This window comes from Trachemys scripta, chromosome 1 (genome assembly GCF_013100865.1).
Source record: "Trachemys scripta elegans isolate TJP31775 chromosome 1, CAS_Tse_1.0, whole genome shotgun sequence".
Classification (NCBI taxonomy): Eukaryota; Metazoa; Chordata; order Testudines; family Emydidae; genus Trachemys; species Trachemys scripta.
Window position 1 is genome coordinate 300453471 of NC_048298.1, and position 20404 is coordinate 300473874.

The window sequence follows — 20404 nt, forward strand, 5'->3', positions numbered from 1 at the left end:
TTCGTGATGTTTAATATCCTTTTACTGCTGTGGTCTGAAACCCATTCCTTACAATGCTAAATTCAAGCTCCTGGCTCAGATCTTCCCTATTATTTCCAATGGTTTCTTTCAGTTCCACCTTGTTGGTAGGAAACAGACCCCAAGATGGATTGTCGTCTGCTTGGATTTTTTATTTTCTGGCTCGTCTTACATATGTAACTCAGGAATTTCCATTTGCTTTTTTGGCTGTGTTTGTTACCTCATAGATTTCTGGATAGTTAAAACCCCTGAATATAGTATCCTGGGGATTCACATACTTCCAAAAGTAGGTCTAGGAATGTTTTGTTTTTGTTCTCTTCATACCTACTGTATCCCACCTCCACCCCTTTGTTTTTCATTCCTTATATCCTACTCCATCGAATTTTACTCCATACATTCTTCATTGTTGAATTGCAACTCATTGGCATAAAAATGTTTGATACATGACACCAATATTCCATCTTGCCTTTTCTACCACTTGTGTCCATTAATACTGGCATTACACTATTCCCTCCAGGTTTAATTTATGCCACTTAGGTCATAATTATCATCACTTTGTAGCACTTCTCATTCTTCTTGTTTGTTGCTTATATTCCTTACATTTGTATATAGACACTACAATATAGACAGGTGCATGGAAAACGTAAAGGGATACTGTTCATGTTTTAGACCCACAATCTAAGTTGTTATAGTATTTTTAATTATATCAGTCTGACACCTAACATTCAAAAATGTAATGTAAACACTGCAAAAACTCAAAAGTTTTGTTTTCATTTCCTTACTGGCTCTGAAGCAGAAGTTAACTAATAAATGCTATTCCCAGAATGATGCTGACATCAATTGATGTGGCTGGAACACATGCTGTGTTGGCTTGATATAAGCAGAACTTGTGAAACAAACGAGGGAAAATCAATATTTTGCAAAATGAAAAGGAATCAGTGTAGTAGGGAAAAATATTTCCAGACTTGGGGTCAAATCCTGAGGTCCCTATCAAGGCCCAGTCCTGGGAGCTGTTGAATACCCTTACCACATAGTGTGGACAATGGAAATTGACAATGCTTGGGATATATCAGGAGGAGCTCAGTATGACAGATATGGCGATTTCTTGCAGTATCAAGAAATGGGACTAATTGCAGCCCATAAAGTTAAGCACATGTGTAAGTCTTTGCAGGACCTGGGCCTAACCATAGTTTGGGGACAAGACAATAATCAGTTTGACCTGTTCACAGTTCCTTAATCTGTCACAGATTTAACCATGCATTCACAGGAAGAATGTGTCTTATGTGGGATGGAGAAGTATTACTGACTGAGACTCCCTTATGGTTGGTGTTCTACAATGATCATTATTTTTGTATTTTGAAGTATAACAAAAAGAATAAAAGAGCTCTTTCACGTAAAAACCCACCAGCTTCTCCAAAATTTGAGAATTACCAGAGAGATCAATAAAATCAATGCTCCAACACTATCCTGCTGCTCCCACAAATACCAGTCCTTTTATTATTATTTGTGGTCATGTAGTGCTGGCCCTAAAAGCCCCAGCTGAGAGCAGGGCCCCATTATGTAAGGTACCATATAAACAGATTTCAGGGTAGCAGCCGTGTTAGTCTGTATCCTCAAAAAGAACAGGAGTACTTGTGGCACCTTAGAGACTAACAAATTTATTAGAGCATAAGGATGCATCCGAAGAAGTGGGTTGTAGCCCACGAAAGCTTATGCTCTAATAAATTTGTTAGTCTCTAAGGTGCCACAAGTACTCATATAAACAGAGAGAGAGTCATTCAGTGAGCTCACAGACTAAACAAGCAAGACTGACCAAGGGTTGCAGGGGAAACAGGCACAGAAGAGTGAAGTGATGTGTCCAAGGTCACACAACATGACAGCAGGAAAAGCTGGGAATAGAACCCTGATCTCCTATTCACATGGCCTCTCCACTAGTTTGCTCTTGTAACACTCACTTCCCCCAAAACTCTGGTAATGAGATGGATCTTGCTGCAAGCCATGGCCGTCAACAGATTTGTGCTATTTTGGGCCAAGGAGTAGAGAAATGCATTCCAAACAGGAAGACCCATCATGAAGAACATCCTGCTGCAAGTTCCCTCTGTATTATACTGAGAGGGCTCCTGCTCAAACGCCTCCTCTGTACACCAATGCTATAGTATAGCATGGGCAGAGAGGCAGTCTCTAACTTTCTGAAGTATTGAACTTAGCCATATTTTGATGTGAGTTTACAGGAGACCTATGACCTACAAATTCAGTCTGGTGTCTATAGAGGATAGTGAACCATCCTTAAGGAATCATCTGCTTGATTTTCTTAATATTTTCTTTGACACTTTTACATGAGCAGATGTGTGTCTATACATCTGCATCTTGGTTAAACAGCTGGACATCTTCCACCTGACATTACCGTTACTTACCTTTACTTAGCCAGGGCTGGGATTCCAAATCAGACTGTGGTAAGGCATAAATTGCCCTACAGCCTTCTTTTAAGAAAATTTGGCCTTGAAGTAAGGAAGCATTTGGTGAGGAACTGTTTTCCTTTTGAAAATGCAATAAGTCATCATTTCTGCTGTGGGTCCCTTTGGAGCTTTTCACTGGAAGAACTAAACAGCTTAGAAAGAATGGTCCAGACTAGAAATGACTGATATTTCAGGCTAAAACAATCTAAGAATTGAGAAGTTCAAAGAAGAGCTGTGGCACCTGAGGCATGTGAACCTGTGGAATAAAGAAATAATTCTCTTCTACTCAGATGGAAAATGTACAGGAACAAAACATACAACCATATTTTGTAAATAATACCATCTGAAAGGGCTCCCAGTGGTACTCCAAGTAGCTGTAAAGTAGTTACAGCCCACCTCATGAAAACAGTGCAATTTATTTAATATTTACTTGGAGGTGTATAATATATAAAGAAAATGGGTGCATTGTTTGTGTCACCAAGACATCTCAGGCACCCTTCATATCCGGCCTTTTTTCATGTCTTATTCTCACTCTGCATTGTACCACGTCATCACTTTCAGTGGCTGTCTCTTGGGTTGGTGCCTGGCCCCCAGGCCTGGGCCAAGCTCACAGAAGTTGCACTACGAACACTGAGTGAAATCCAGGCTGAGGACTTTGGAAAACTACACCTGCTTGCGGCCCCGCTGGGTCTGTAAGGAGTTCAGGGAATTGGGTGCCCTGGTAGTGCCAAGCTCTGCAAGAGGCCCTGCTTCCAGCCAGAGGCTTTGGAGAGCAGGGTGATCATTGGGACTGCAGCCCCTGCTGGCAGGGAGGGGCCCTTGGGAAGTGTGGGCCCCCCTGAGCCTGCAGCCCCCTGGCGAAATGTGGGCGAGGCGCCAGTCCCTGCTGGGCCCCTGTGTGCGCCCCCGTGACAACAAGGCCAGCGCAGCACGATGCCGCTCCCCAGGCCCAGCCCCGCCAGCGGCCCGTTGCCAGCCCTAGCAACCGTTGCTGAGGGAGGGCGGCGCTCGACTATCCGGCTGTTCGTTCCCGAGGCTTTCCCCGCTCCTCGGCCTACAATCCCCATGGTGCCCCGCGGGGGCTGCCGTACGTGACGCACGGGGGGGCGGGGCTCGTCTCTCCCCTGCCGTGTCCCCTTCCTTCGGCTCGCTGGGCGCCATGTTGGCTTGAGAGGAAGATGACAGGCGGCGGCTGCGGGCGCGGGGCAGAGAGCGGATCGCAGTGAGACGGCCCCGGCCCACAGCGAGGCGAGACAGGGCAGCCAGCCCGGCACTGGGGTCCCCGCCGGGCTGCTGAGGGAGCCGTTGGAGGGGGGCCTGGGGAGGCGGCGGCGATGAGAGCAGAGACCTGAGGCTGCTGCGGGCTGGAGGCGGCTGCCGTTTAAATCCCCCTTGAGGCGCTGCCGCTCCCGGAGCGGTGTGGGGGAGGGCACCCCGGGCAGGGGAGAGACGCTGCCCTTCTCCCTCGCCCGCAGGCACCGCGCAGGGTGGTCAGCCCCCGCCCTCGGCACCCTCCCCGCCTCCTGGGAGGACACAAACTTCAGCCGCTCGCTCCGGCCACCGGAAGGTCGCCCAGCCTGTCTGGGTCGCCCGCTTTAATGAGGAGGTGACTTGGGCGCAGAGCTATCCCGTGAATCATCCCGTCATTATCGGTCTGGGCTGGAAAAGGAAGAAAAACCCCCGCACGCAATTCATGTCACTGTAGAGCCCTGCCTGGTCCACCTGGCACCGCTGCTGCCGACAAGGATCTGCTGCCATCTCCGGGCTGCTGCTGTGCCCGCTGGAGACCGGCTCCTCTCGGATATTTCCCCCTCAACAAACAGCCTCCTCTCTGCATAGCAAACACTCACAGTAACATTGAACTTACTGCCGCCGAACCGCGCGCGGATCCCTTGCTGTGCGAGCTTGGGATTATTATTTTTTTTAAAAAAGTTGTTTTAAACCACCAGAGTATAACAGCAAGATGTCCAGCAGTGTCCCAGCTGACATGGTAAGTACCATGCGCCTTATTTGTTGTCGTTACTACGGACCTTGGTTGACAGTCTGCTGGGCGTGTGTTTGGGAGATGAAGACGGAAAAAGAGAGGGGTTCCGCAAAGAGGGTTTGCAGAAAATGACAGTCCTGTCACGTAACGAGGGGGACAAAAAGTTCTAGCCTCCCCCCCATCCCATACGTCCAGATGCTGCTTTGATTTTTCGTAAGGGAATCGGGGAGCTGCAGTGTCGTCTTGTATGTAGTAAGGCAACTCGGAGAGGTAATCGTCCTTACCTACACTAGTGAAGCTGTATTGTTTAATTCTGTGAAGCATTTTGGATTATAATGTGTGAGGGAGATGCTATACAAAATAAAACTGTACGGAAACCATTTGTGTCCAAACCATAGCATGTTGGAAAGCGTTTATCCCCCAGAACCAGCTGAAATTCGGTCCCATCCTCTCTTCTCCCCCCGCCGCCTCCCACCAACACTTTGGCATCTAGCATTGATAGGGAGGTAATCTCTTCACTTGATACACGTCAACAGGAAAAAACTCTCACATCTATTTACACAATAGGATCTCTTGTGTACTAGCTGCAATATTGACATTTTTCAAGGGCAGTTGTATTTCTTTTAGTGAACTGTACTTCGACCAGTATAGTTTTTTATTGAGCCCTCGTTGGACCTGCCAGATCAATACATTTAAAACCAGAAAGGTGTATATGTGGGCATATTCTGGTGCTTGGGGTGGGGGGAGGGAGTTCTTGCACTAGTCTTTCAGGTCTGCTAATTAATCTATTTGCAGCATGAATTTTCTGATGTTATATATTGAAAGAAGCTTTTTGAAAGAAGCTGTTAATATATTTGGATATGTTACCTCTTTATTCTTACAGCAAAACTCTTTTATATATCACTTCATTCTTCATATTTCAAGGTGATTGGTGGTGACTTTGTCTTACAGCAGAAGACATGTCCATGCTTCTGTCATCTGGTGTGAAATTTTGCCTTCATAACCTAGTACTGTGGAAAGAATGTAAAGATGGATAGCCCTTGTTTCAGGCATAGTAGATATGCAGTTAATGATGCATATTCATGCTAATCAGGCTGTTGGAATAGTGGTACCATTTGGGAGCTTACTTTCATTGTTTCTTGCAGAGAGTCATTTTGGCTGCTGTAGAAAAACTACATTTTTGCCAAAAAAAGGGAAGTATTAAAATAGCCATTGAAATTTTTAAAAATTATTTATGGGCTTTTTTTCTCTCTCAAATATATTCTGTATATTATGACTTGGAGGATGGGAGGACTGTTGTCTCTGAGTCTGAATCCTTTCCACTATGATTTTCAGTCATAATATTATTTAGTGTATGTTTCCTTCCAGGGTCTCCTTAGCCCTGAGGATACGCTGAATAGTCTTTCCACTTCCCCTCCCTGACTAATGCGTCATATCACAGCAAATCTTTCTCTAGCTGTGGAGGGCTGGATACAAATCCCTTAGCATTGCTTTTGAAATTGGCTGTAGGGGTCTCTAGACAGCAACAAGAAGCATTCTTCTCTCCCCTTTCCATGAGCTGAGCAAATTGCCCCTCCACAGTACTCCTGGACCCTACCTACTTGGTAATCATCGTGCTGTCACTAGACTTCTTGTGCTGAAGACTCGATTTTATATCAATGTACGCATTTAAATGATAGAAATAAAAATATTTTAGCTATAAAAACTGTTCCATCTTTTAAAAGTAGTAATTATTCTGATGCCATATTGGTACTTGCTAGTAGTAAAATCTAGGCCTAAAGATATGCCATTTGTTCATAATCAAGAAGCTAGTTAGTAGTAGTGATTTTTTGGATATATGGGGATGAAATATCAAATGATAACGTCAGTATCCATTCATTTTAACTGAGGGTATAAATTCATGCTGGCTTTTTTAGGACCATTTCGTTAGGTTTCTGCATTTTTTTTTTTTAGCTGCAGTTGTCTTGTCTTAGAAGGCTTGTGGCATATACACTGTGGAAACTCGGGGTATTAAGTATAGATAAATTGTTAGAAGGAACATGGGGATAGTCATTCTTAGGGCTTGTCTACACTGGAACTTTACAGCGCTGCAACTTTCTCGCTCGGGTGTGAAAAAACACCGCGCTGAGCGCAGCAAGTTTCAGCACTGTAAAGCGCCAGTATAGACAGTGCACCAGCGCTGGTAGTCATGCCCCTCGTGGAGGTGGGATTTTTTATTTTTAGAGTGCTGGGAGAGCTCTCTCCCAATGCTCTGCCGCGACTACACAAGCCACGTTAGCGCTTTAACGTTGCCAGTGTAGACTAGCCCTTAGTCTCCTATTATCAACAACCTCTTCACTCCAAAAGCTCACATTTTCTAGTAATTGCTGTTTAAACTGATTGTTCCTAAAAGAGAAACATTTATCAGGCTGTCACCTTGTTTATGTTTGTATTTACTGTAGAGTCTTGGTAATTTGCATTTCCCTAATCCACCCACTCCATAATTTGTATGCACAAGCAGTGGTCTTTTCCCCAGTTCTCAAGGATTTAATAGTAGTCTAGAGAGATGTCATATTACTAAAATTCATCACATTTACAAAACCTGTTACAAAACACTGAAGTATTATAATAAATAATTAAAGCTAAACTGTATTTGTCAGATAAACGATTTAGTAGCTGCTTTTTATTATTTTAATTGCTACTTTGTAAAATGTAGTAATTTGCAATAGCTCTTCCTATCAGTGGAAATTAGCAATGTTCTGTGTGTGTGTATATTCTGAATTTATATAAATCTATGAAAACTGTACAGAATTTTTTGGCTAGTACAGTATTTGAATATGCGCAAAGCTTTGACCTCTTTCTCTTCAGTCACATGTTTGATTGACTTCCTCTAGAATTAGTCTCTCTTTATGGGGCTAAATATTTCAACACATCAGTCCTAAGTGATTAACATACTAATTCTTTATCATTTGCATTCCATTAACAAAGTAGATTATGACACACCACATTCCAAACATTGTTTTATAAGTATGTGTTTTGCTATTACGTAGCAATACATGCTACTTAAAGGTTAAGGCTCCAGTTCGTCAATGAAACCTGCTAGTGTTGACCTATGTGCCTGTGTGGCATTTCATCAATTTAATTAGGACTCTAGACATGTGTAGGGGTCAGTGGTAGCAGATTGTATTGCAGGACTAGAGCCTAATTTTGTTTGTTTGTTTTTTCTCATAGTTCCCTGTTGTAGTAAAAGAATATTGGGGGTGGCAGTGACCATAGGGATCACCTCTGACTATTTCAAACATTTTCACCAGAAAATTGGCCAGTTTTGCCATGCAGTAGTGGTTGGAAATAGATTGTAGATAACAGGTAATCTGTTTGCAAGTCCATATTTCTTCAATAAAAATAAAAAGGCACTAAGTGGTTTGTGGATTCATGTAGTTAATTTGACTCTACTCTTTTGACTTAATGAAAATATTTAATAGTTTTCTGTTGGAGTTTTGCTATAAGCATAGTTGATTGTTTCAGCACAAGCTACTAAAAATGGGCTCAATACAGAAGCTATTATTTAAATGAGTAATTCCAGGGATTTCAGTTGGACCGTCACATGAACTTTGCAGGGCTGTGTCCATATATCTTGTACTGTTATGACACTCTTCCTTACAAATGTAATTTCTTTTTGAGGACTTCCATCTTTGAAAAGCACCTTTTATGGCTTAGTGTCAAACTGAGTCCTTCCTGCACCTTCAGACATTACTTAGGGCAGGGATCGGCAACCTATCAGAAGTGGTGTGCCGCGTCTTCATTAATTCACTCTGATTTAAGGTTTCGCGTGCCAGTAATACATTTTAATGTTTTTAGAAGGTCTCTTTTAGAATCATAGAATATCAGGGTTGGAAGGGACCTCAAGAGGTCATCTAGTCCAACCCCCTGCTCAAAGCAGGACTAATTCCCAACTAAATCATCCCAGCCAGGGCTTTGTCAAGCCAGGCCTTAAAAACCTCCAAGGAAGGAGACTCCACCACCTCCCTAGGTAACGCATTCCAGTGCTTCACCACCCTCCTAGTGAGATAGTGTTTCCTAATATCCAAACTGGACCTCCCCCACTGCAACTTGAGACCATTGCTCCTTGTTCTGTCATCTGCCACCACTGAGAACAGCTGAACTCCATCCTCTTTGGAACCCCCTTCAGGTAGTTGAAGGCTGCTATCAAATCCCCCCTCATTCTTCTCTTCTGGAGACTAAACAATCCCAGTTCCCTCAGCCTCTCCTCATAAGTCATGTGCTCCAGCCCCCTAATCATTTTTGTTGCCCTCTGCTGGACTCTTTCCAATTTTTCTACATCCTTCTTGTAGTGTGGGGCCCAAAACTGGACACAGTATTCCAAAAGAGGCCTCACCAATGTCGAATAAAGAGGAACGATCACGTTCCTCGATCTGCTGGCAATGCCCCATCTTATACAGCCCAAAATGCCGTTAGCCTTCTTGGCAACAAGAGCACACTGTTGACTCATATCCAGCTTCTCATCCACTGTGACCCCTCGGTCCTTTTCTGCAGAACTGCTACCTAGCCATTCGGTCCCTAGTCTGTAGCAGTGCATGGGATTCTTCCGTCCTAAGTGCAGGACTCTGCACTTGTCCTTGTTGAACCTCATCAGGTTTTTTTTTGGCCCAATCCTCTAATTTGTCTAGGTCCCTCTGTATCTGATCCCTACCCTCTAGTGTATCTACCACGCCTCCTAGTTTAGTGTCATCTGCAAACTTGCTGAGAGTGCAGTCCACGCCATCCTCCAGATCATTAATAAAGATATTAAACAAAACCGGCCCCAGGACCAACCCTTGGGGCACTCCACTTGAAACGGCTGCCAACTAGACATGGAGCCATTGATCACTACCCGTTGAGCCTGACGATCTAGCCAGCTTTCTGTCCACCTTACAGTCCATTCATCCAGCCCATACTTCCTTAACTTGGTGGCAAGAATATTGTGGGAGACCGTATCAAAAGCTTTGCTAAAGTCAAGGAATAACACATCCACTGCTTTCCCCTCATCCACAGAGCCAGTTATCTCATCATAGAAGGCAATTAGGTTAGTCAGGCACGACTTGCCCTTGGTGAATCCATGCTGACTGTTTCTGATCACTTTCCTCTCCTCTAAGTGTTTCATAATTGATTCCTTGAGGACCTGCTCCATGATTTTTCCAGGGACTGAGGTGAGGTTGACTGGCCTGTAGTTCCCCGGATCCTCCTCCTTCCCTTTTTTTAAAGATGGGCACTACATTAGCCTTTTTCCAGTCATCTGGGACCTTCCCCGATTGCCATGAGTTTTCAAAAATAATGGCTAATGGCTCTGCAGTCTCATCTGCCAACTCCTTTAGCACCCTCAGATGCAGTGCATCGAGCCCCATGGACTTGTGCACGTCCAGTTTTTCTAAATAGTCCCGAACCGCTTCTTTCTCCACAGAGAGCTGGTCACCTTCTCCCCATATTGTGCTGCCCAATAAGTCTTTTAATAAGTCTATAATATATAACTGAACTATTGTTGTTTGTAAAGTAAATAAGGTTTTTAAAATGTTTAAGAAGCTTCATTTTAAAATTAAATTAAAATGCAGAGTCCCCCGGACCGGTGGGCAGGACCCCGGCAGTGTGAATGCCACTGAAAATCAGCTCGCATGCCGCCTTCGGCACGCGTGCCATAGGTTGCCTACCCCTGACTTAGAGCATGAACAAGACTCTGTCACCTCTGCATATCCCGGGCCACGCTTTGCAAGTCTCCTGTGTTGTTAAGTCCCATACATTTCTCTCTCTGAGTAATGTTCGAGGGAAATATTCTTTTTGTTGACCCCTTTTGCATGGGCACCATGTAAACAACAAAACATTTTAAAATTAGGAATTTATAGACTATATTAACTTATTTTATACCGTCTGTTTGAGTCCATATACTAAGACTTGAGCAAAAGACATTATGGTGTGTGGAATGCCTATTTTTGGTAAAACGTAATTAGCATCTCTCCTGCTAGACACAAGTCAGGTGCTTTTCGGGCAGAAACCCTATAATCTAAGTGGGTAATGAGGACAGTGGACAAAAGAAGGGAAACAACAACAAAAACCTTACTCCAAACTTATTCCACAGTTTTTGAAGGGGTTTATATGTGTGCCTGTACAAGCTATTTCAGGAAGTTAAAAGTAGGGAGAAGGTGGATGGCCTAGTGTATACTGGCACTTGTGAAGTGTGATTTCATGAGAGACTTGATGGAGAAAACCAGACAGGGATATGGCCTCAGGCAGATGGGGCAGCCTGAAAGAAGGTGCAGTAGGAGAGTGGAAGAAGAACCTGAAGAAGTAGTTGTGTTGCAGTTAAGTTTCAGTATCCATCAACCAGTTTAAAAAAATTCTAAATATAAGAATACTCACGGAGAATATCAACATAATATATTGTAAATAAAGTAGCTAAACATATTTTGATTTTATTCACAGCATTTCATTTATGGGGACAGAATTCAAAAAATGGTGCATCTTTGTCTTCTTACCTTATTTATTTTAGTTACCCTTCTTCCTTTTACTTTTCGTAGGCTTTGTGACAGAATCTAAAATAACTTTTTTCTTATTTGTTAAACTGATTAAATATCAAGTTGACTGTGTAACTTTATCAAGGAGAGCTTGAGGGAGTGACTAATAAATGCTAAAATGTTATTTCTGTGCATTTTACATCCCCTTCTCCAGTCTGAAGAGTTTAAATATTTATTCATGGTATACTGTGTTCTGTATTTAATTGTAATACATTATCCAGTTTGCAGCCAGGAAGCATTTGGGTAGTCTTTCTTTCCTGATACAGAATAGTGTGAATCACTCTCTTCTGTATCATTTCCTGTGTTATTGTCATCTTCCTTTTTTTACTGCCTCCCTGCCCCCCTTTTTTTGTTTGTGTGTGTGGGGGGGGGGGGGGGGGGGGGGATGTAGGAGGGGATCAGGATGAAGAAAACTCCTTTTCTGACTCCCTATATGTTGAACCAGGGTATGTAACATATTGCAGTGCTGCTTTTACAGGGACAAGATATTTCTCCCTGCCTGTCTTCTCACACTCTCCTGTTACCTGCAGCTGTGATCAGGGCCAAACCTGCTCAAAGCTGATGTCACATATATATTAAGCAACCTCTAAAATTATTTGAAAATATTCATACATTCCCACCGCCCAACAAACAAAACAGAACAACCCATGTATCTAACCAGGTGTACCAATCATTATTGTGATCATTCGTTTGTATACAAGGCATTGTATACTCCGTGGCAGAATAGGACCAAATTCCACAGTACCCATCCATAACTTTTAGGCAGTGTTAATTTACTCTTTTGCAATAAAATGCCCCATATCTTATTCCCGTACACAAACACAGATCTGTCTCTCATAGTTGAAAATACTCAGATGTAAAATTTGTCAATAGTTATTTTTGAAGATGAGGTTTTTTTTGCCATTCTCTCCAGGTGGCCCAGCTCCTCTCCCTGGGCCTTGGCTCCTATGTTGTTGTTCAAGTTGTTTGGCACAGAACTTGCTTCCACCATTGTGCAAGGAACTGACAGGGCTTATAGTCTGCTTCACTGGGACATTTCCTCCTGGCCTTGGCTGCTGTACTGTTTTCCAGGCAAGCTAAGTCATGAGCCTGTTTTCTGGTTCCCCCTGTTTCCTGGCTGCAAGCTGGACTCCAGTTCTTGCTCTCCAGCTCCCCGTTGTCTAGTTCCATGAAACAGCGCAGGGAGCACACACTATAATCCAATTAATTTCCCATTTTGGGAATGCTGGGGAGCCAGAGGCAACTGCTGGTAGGTCCTGGAAAGACTGAGAGACGGAAAACAAAAGCTGGGCACCTGGCTGCAGCAAAATGATGAATTCTACAGCAACAAATGTTGAATTTTGTATCTCAAAAAATAGCCAAATTCTGCAGCTCTGGAGTCCACAGGGCTCTGGGCTGTTGTTTTAGTCTCTGTGCAAACTCAGGCAGGTAACAGTGTTGATGCTTTCAAGGTTTTTTCCATGATCACTATGATATATAAAGCTTAGATTCTGGAGCACAGCTCTGTGAAAGCAGTGAAACCTGAGGCTATGGAATGTGGAATACGTGGGGCGTACTTGAATATACACTTATATCTAAATTTTGTCTGTTGCTATGTTTAAATAAGTTTTAGAGTGTAAGGTTTGAGGGCTGGAACTATTTTTTCATATATGCTTGTACAGTACAAAGCACAATGGTATTCCAGTCCTGTCTGCACTCATTGAGCACTACTGTAAGATAAATGCTAGAAATAATTTGGAGAAACAGTAGAACTGACCATATGCAAAGTGCTGTCAAATACACAAAGTAAATCTGAAAAAATAGTGATGTTGCAACGACAACAACAAAAATCCCAAATCCCAAAAATAAAACCTGCTTTTCCCCACAGAGAAACCCAGCCCCTGGGTCTTAGAGAATTTTTTCTATTTTTTTTTTTTTTTTTTAAACTTCTAACCTTCTTTCTCACTCTGAAGAATTTACATTATTCTTGGGAGGGTGGTCTTGCAAGATTCTAGACACTTCTGGAAAGTTCTGGGTAATCTTGATGGTTCTTTATATAGCTGGTTGGCTCATCTTATTTTTCAGTCTTCTATCTGCACGATTGCATTCACTAGATATTGGCTATTTATTCTAAATTTAGTAACAGTGAAAACTTTTGATTCCATCATTGTCATCTAATCCTAGCCATGATGCTGACTTAAATCTAAATTTCAGACCTTTTAGCATGTCTTCAGCTTTGTTTTGGAGTAGTCTCTGGTTTTTGGCAGCCAAAAATTGGCAAAGAGCAATCTATGACTATGCTATAACAACAACTTGCATTTGATAGGAGTTGTAACCTCTTAGTATGCTAACCACCTCCAGGTTAGCACAAAATGAGCAATTTAAAGAAATGGCTGAAGCATTTTGGCCTGGATATACTTGCCCAGACAAATTTAAAATGACAGGTCCACCACTAGATGCTGCTTGTGATGAAAATGAAGAAATAGTGAAGGAAAAAATTAAAGAACGAACACTTAAACTTGTAAGGATTGTTGGTCAAATATGAGAAAATTCCTGAAATTGTCTCTATGCAGCCAAATGCATTCCTAGTTAATGCTATTGATTCTACATCAGAAAAGAAAATTTGGAGAATAATATTGCCGAAGGGGCCTTCCAAGAATGTTGGTAAAATTGAGCCAAGGATATCTTTATTTGTTATGCCAATGGAAAAAAGATGAGACCTTCTCTGTTGTAGTAATTCTAAACTTCTGATGTATAAGTCTTCAGAAATATTTAAACCTTGTTAAAGAAGTAACATCGAACCATCCTAAAGCATGGAGTGAAAATTCAAATATTCTTTGACAGCCAATGTCAGTTTCAGGGTTGGTTGGGTGGTTGGTTGATTGACATTCAGAGGAGGATTGATATGCTCTAGTTTGACAATTGCAGTCAGTGGAATCCATTGGCAGGTTCTCTTTAAACTTGCATCAAGTAATTATCATAGATGTGTTTGAAATTTGCACTAAAAAAGAAGAGGACGTTGATCAGAACATACTATAAATTTTCTCCAAAAAGAGTCTCCACAGAGAGCCATTAAACTTATAAAATCATCTGAAAGAGGAGGGAACTTGACACATTGTCCCTCGGTCCGCGCCACTTCCAGCAGCTCCCGTTGGCCTGGAGCAGCGAACCGCGGCCACTGGGAGCTGCGATCGGCTGCAATCGGCCGAACCTACGGACGCGGCAGGTACACAAACCGGCCCGGCCCGCTAGGGGCTTTTCCTGCACAAGCGGCGGAACAAGTTTGGGAACCACTGAGTTAATCAATTATGCCTTTCAGAGCTGTGGTATAACTTTAAGATGCTGATGGTGTTTTGAGCTTGATTAGTTATCCAACAGTACCTATTTCCATGTTACCCTAATGAACCATCAGCAGAGCACTTCAGTTACTTTAGAACTGTGGCATTTATTTAAAAAAAAAAAAAAGGTTTATACTTTCCAAAGGAGCTTAAGTACCAGGTTATATTGGCGCAGATATTCTTTTTGTAGCATTATGTATTGTATCATGAGTGACTGAGAATGGCTAATAATGAGCTATATAGTATCAAAAAGGTTTAAAATACTGGATGTAATAGGTTTTATTACACATCAGTACTTGGATTGGCCGGTGGCATGAATGTGACTGTTTGGAATAATTTTCAGTGACTTTAGTTGATGTACAGTGTACTAATAAGGGTTGAAGTTTGTATGTCATCTTGGTGCTATACATTTTTAATTTTAGTCTTTACAAAGAAGAATTATGCAGAGTAATTAATAGCTGTTGTGAAATCGGGGTGGATAAAAATCAATGATTTAAAAAAACCCCAAAAACTGTTTTTTGGTGTTTTTTTTTTTTAATTGAAATCGGATCTTTTGGATTTTTTTGATAAAATGCATCCAGCAATCATCCTTCCATAATGCCAACTATAATAAACTTCAGAGCTAAGGATGAACCATTCAAGAAATATGTTTGCTAGTGATGTTTTAAAGAAAGTCATATCAGTGAACTGGTGAAAGTCACTTAAACACTTGGATTCAGAGACTGTTGAAGTGATAATTTCACTTTTAACAGCAGTAGCTTCTTCTGCCGGTGCAGAAAGAATATATTCTTCCTTTGGACTAATTCATTCCAATTGAGAAATGGTTTGGGACCTGAAAAAGCAGGAAAGCTTGTTTTTCTCTTCCAGATTATGAATAAACAGGGAAATGAAGGTGAATACGACTGAGTTTGCTGCAGAACCTAATATTTTAAGTTTCTCATGTTGACCTGGCTGACAGTCGATTTAATTTTTGTTTTTTTTTAAATAAATAATATAACTATTTTAGTTAAAAAGAATTTTTACAAAAAACAAACCAGATTTTAAAAAACTTGAATGTTTAACTGAATTCAAAAATTCATATGCTTATTTTGTTAAAATATTATATGTTTGATGTTGAAGAAAAAAATCCAGAATACATAACATTGTTGTTTTAGTTATATAACACAATTTAAATGTCTGTCTGGTGGTGATCTCTTCCTAATACAGCATGGCAAAAAATTCTCCAGATATTAATAATTAACTTGTTGAATTGGAGATATTTATGATGTCACTGGGAGGTGAACTATCTGCTTCAATTACCTTTGGTAAATGAAATAACCAATCATTCATTTTCTGATATAACTGTAAAACTAATCTGAAAAGTTTTCAAAATAAATCACTTAAAAATGTGTAGTGTGTACCTTCTAAAAATGAAACCTACTTCTATCTCTGAGTTGTGAAGAATAAGTATTAAGGTTATAACAACCAACAAGAATGCACTTTTATGTAGAAATCCATGATTAAATTGAGTCTTCCTGACTAGTGATTTAAATCATGATTTAAATCAATTTGATTTAAATCAAATCCACCCTGTGTAAAACATAATAAAGCAAATATAATTTTCATTTGTGAAAACTGAATTATTGATGTAAATGGACACATAATTACATTTCTTATTGGACTTACATAGTTATGCATGTTGTCTTAATCTTTACAGTTTAAGGTAAATCATTATATGGGGACTTGTCTGTATTTGTATATATGATATTTATATGCAGCTTTTCTTTTTTCTTTTTACACCAATACCAAGACAGGTTGCAAAAATATTTCAAATTTTGATTAATCAAGTTTTTTTAATGAGAAAGGTAGACAATTGTGAACTCTTTTTAGCTTCAGAGGGTCCTGTGGCACCTTTGAGACTAACAGAAGTACTGGGAGCATAAGCTTTCGTGGGTAAGAACCTCACTTCTTCAGATGCAAGTCTTTTTAGCTTGCTAATAATTAAAATATTGGAACAGAATTGAAAATATGTAAAAGAATTGGTGACTCTACGGTTGTATTGCAACAGGCGAGCTGGTAATATTACTACCTATGTACCTAAAATGAAAGTACTTTTACAGGCTATTTGCAGTCATTCTCTGAAAAAAGAACAGTATATTATTATAGGTAGGGCTGGTAGTGCTGTCTGTTACTAAGGTTACCTGATACTTCCCATTTTGTTCAGTTGCTTATAACGTTACTACCATGTTTGCCTTAGGCTTCGTATTTTTATGGAAAACTTCAGCCAAAACAATTAAGCCATTTCAGAGAACTAGGTTAGAAAAAAATTGTTTTGACCATGTTAAAAAATTCCAGTAATCTTCTTTTTTGAAAACCACTAGTGCCCCCATGCTTTGGAGCAGGGATTTGAAATTTTGGCAGGGAGTTGACCTTTGTGTCAGTGATGTGCCATCCCTGTAAAAATCCACCCAAATTTGGCATGCTCAGTACAGATTTAATAGAGCTTTGCAGCTAAATTCTTCAAAGATTCCATCCACACCAAGCATGCTGTAGTCCAGGTTTGCAGCAACCCAGAATCTTCTTAGTTCAGGTACTATCTCTTTGCTATCTCTTTACTTTTATAAAGACAACCTGCCCTATACATGGATTATAGGCTGATCACTGATCAGTCCTTCTATCTGCATGTATGTTATTTTGTGTGTGCTTGATTATATAAATTGGGTTAGAAGTTGTAAAAGTGTGGGACTAAGAATTCTGGGTAGAGCTGAGCCAGCCATAGGCAAGTTTGGTACTTACAGACTTTCTCAGTTGGTTCTGCCACTTCACATTAGTCCGACCTTCAACACTTTTGCTAGTCTTGGGCATCTTCTGAGCAGAGACAGACAATTGTGACCAGTTACTGTATGTAGTAGCTTTATGATTATAATAACCCACCATTTGGGATTAGGTTGAAATCAACTAATTTGTTTAATTTGTGACCTGAATGAGATCTATACTTTGACCTTTCATCTCTGAAGATGTGCAGGCATTAACCAACTACCCTTCATAGCCATGGCGTATATTTTTCAATATTAAAAGCCCATAAAATCATAAACCAATTAGGTCTTTATTGATGATAAACCTGCCATTAGGAGATGTTCATTTTCCCCTTAGCTCCCCCATCCTAAAAATTTAGATTATGATCATACAAATGTCCTATTTTTCAGTGTATGAAAACAACTGAAAGGAAAAATGCTAAAATTCATAGATATGAGAGAGGAAAGGAAGAGTAGTAACCATAAAGAGTAATTTCTGGATGGTTGTGTGTGGTGGACTGTTTGTATATATTTTTGGCCCTTTTTATCCTTTTTAATACTGAAGATACTTTAAAATACCTTGTCATGTCTGAACAGCAACGAGCTCTATGTCAGTGACTCTCAACCTTTCCAGACTACTGTACCCCTTTCAGGAGTTTGATTTCTCTGGTGTACCCCCAAGTTTTACCTCACTTAAAAACTACTTGCTTATAAAATCAGACAAGTGTTAGAGCACACTATTACTGAAAAATTGCTTACTTTCTCGATTTTTACCATAAAATTATAAAATCAATTAGGATATAAATATTGTACTTACATGTCAGTGTATAGCATATAGAGCAGTATAAACAAGTCATTGTATGAAATTTTAGTTTCTACTGACATCGCTATTGCTTTTTATGTAGCCTTTGTTAAATATCTAAACGAGTTGATGTACCCTCTGGAAGTACACATCTGCGTACCCCCAGGGGTATACATACCCCTGGTTGAGAACCACTTTCCTGTGTTATTGAATGGGTATACTTGGCTCTGCCTCAGCATGGGGGAAGATGGATTTAATGACCTCTCAAGGTCCCTTCCAGCTCTACATTTCTATGATTCTATGAAAGACTGAAAATAAAACATTACAGATGTTACTGCACCCGGAGTTTTTGTTTTGTTTTTTTGCACTGAGTAGATATTTTATAATAAAATACTGAAACATGTTCTAAGAAATATGGTACTTTCCCCCCAGGAGAACCAAGATTACTATTTATAACTTCTATCCCTGAAGATCAGTTCAGGTTTGCTGTTATATAGGGGAAATTGGGAGGTCCTCCTGTAGTTAAGATTGCATAGTAGTTGTTATAACCCAGTATTTGTATTGTGGCTCATAGCAAGTATATGTTATTCATACAATTCTTGAGAGTTACACAGGTATTTTAAAAATTGAAATTTATATCTTGAAATAAAGGCAAGGCTACCTACTCTCTGCCTGTTAACTTTGGGGGTAAAGCCAGTTGGCTGTTTTTAGCAGTACACTGGGTACTCTGTTAGGAACAGTAATAGCCAGCTTCAGAGTGTCTGAAACTCTGAATGTCGGCCAACCAGCCATAGAATTGTAGGACTGGAGGGGACCTTGAGTGGTCTTCTAGTCCAGTCCCCTGCACTCAAGGCAGGACTAGTTTTATCTAGACCATCAATGACAGGTGTTTGTCTAACCTGCTCTTAAAATTTTCCAATGACAGAGATTCCACAACCTCCCTAGGCAATTTATTCCAGTGCTTAATTACCCTGGTAGTTAAGAAGTTTTTCCTTATGTCCAACCTAAACCACGCTTGATGCAATTTAAGCCCATTGTTTTTTCTCCTATCCTGAGAGGTTAAAGAGAACAATTTTTCTCCCCCCTCCTTGTAAGAATCTTTTATGTACCTGAAAACTGTTATCATGTCCCCCCTCAGTCTTTTCTTCTCCAGACTAGACACATCTAATTATTTCAATCTTCCTTCATAGATCACGTTTTGTAGATCTTTAATAATTTTTGTTGCTCTCCTCTGGATTTTTCCCTCATTTGTCCACATCTTTCCTGAAATATGGCACCTAGAACTAGACACAATACCAGTTGAGACCTAATCAGCATGGAGTACAGCGGAAGAATTACTTCTCGTGTCTTGCTTACAACACTCCTGTTAATACATCCCAGAATGATGTTTGGTTTTTTTTGCAACAGTGTTGTACTGTTGACTCATCTTTAGTTTATGATCCACTATGACTAAGACTGTGAGTTTCTCATGAAGGTCACGGAAGTCATGGATTCTGTGACTTTCCGGGACCTCTGTGACTTCTGTGACCCCCCCCCCCCCAGCACCCACAGCTCTCCCAGCACCTGCAGCAACCCCAGGCCCCCCCCTGCACCCCCCCCCGATTTAGTCAGACGTATATAGTACAAGTCATGGACAGGTGGTGGATGGACAATTTAGCACCAGATTACAAAAATGTAACAGATTTTACCATGTTGAGTAAAATGGTTAAGTTCTGAACCTTGGTGGAAAATAGTCTTATTAAAAGAACCAGGAGTTTAAGCATAATGTCAATCAGAATTTTAGGGGAATGTTGTTTATTATGCATGTCTTTATAAACTACTACAGTTTGCAATACTGTTTAATTTCTTGTAATGTATTTTTTCTGTGCCAAAGATGGAATTGGTAAACTGTTATCTTGTTACTTTAGTTATATCAAAAATAAGGTTCAAGGCAGCAGTTACAGAAACTGTGCTAAAAGGCTAAGAATACAGATTGTGACATTTTATGTGGAATGTCACTCTAAAGGCTGTTGGCTTAGTATTGTTTCTGTTTTATTGTTGATCACTTTGATATCTATTTTCTAGAAATGGAACCATTATTGCAAAGGGCTTTATGGCACCTGAAATTTATGTAAAGTGAATTGCAGCAATACTGAAGCCCACTACTCTAGCTAGTAGATTTTCAAGCCCTAGAATACATTACGTAAAAGAGATGATACTTCTATTTCTATTCTACTAAAGAAAATATAATGGATATAAAATACAACAAGGTAATATATAATATGTATAAGACAATTCGCTGTCCCGTCACTTAAAAGGCAGCCCCTATCAGGGTGGAATATGACTGTGTTGCTGGAATAGAATGGCTACCTGGCGTTGTTGGGTTTTTTCTGTTTTTGGATGGAGGTGGAGGTGAAGGAATGTAATATTAAAAGCAATTAAGTCTTCCATTTTGGTATGCATTTCTTCAAACTGTACCCAAAAACCTGACAATGACATGGTGGATCACCATGAAGTCCAAAGAGTTTTTAA

At 40.6% G+C, this 20404-nt stretch overlaps 1 protein-coding gene across 1 annotated transcript in view; it reads left to right on the forward strand.

Annotated features, from left to right (window-relative positions):
* The first annotated feature begins 3603 nt into the window (after positions 1 to 3603).
* Positions 3604 to 20404, forward strand: part of UBL3 (ubiquitin like 3) — a 71772-nt gene continuing 54971 nt past the window's right edge. Inside the window, exon 1 of the mRNA XM_034758685.1 lies at positions 3604 to 4464. Within this exon, the coding sequence (XP_034614576.1) occupies positions 4438 to 4464 (27 nt within the window). The 5' untranslated portion in view covers positions 3604 to 4437. The remainder of the gene's footprint in view (positions 4465 to 20404) is intronic.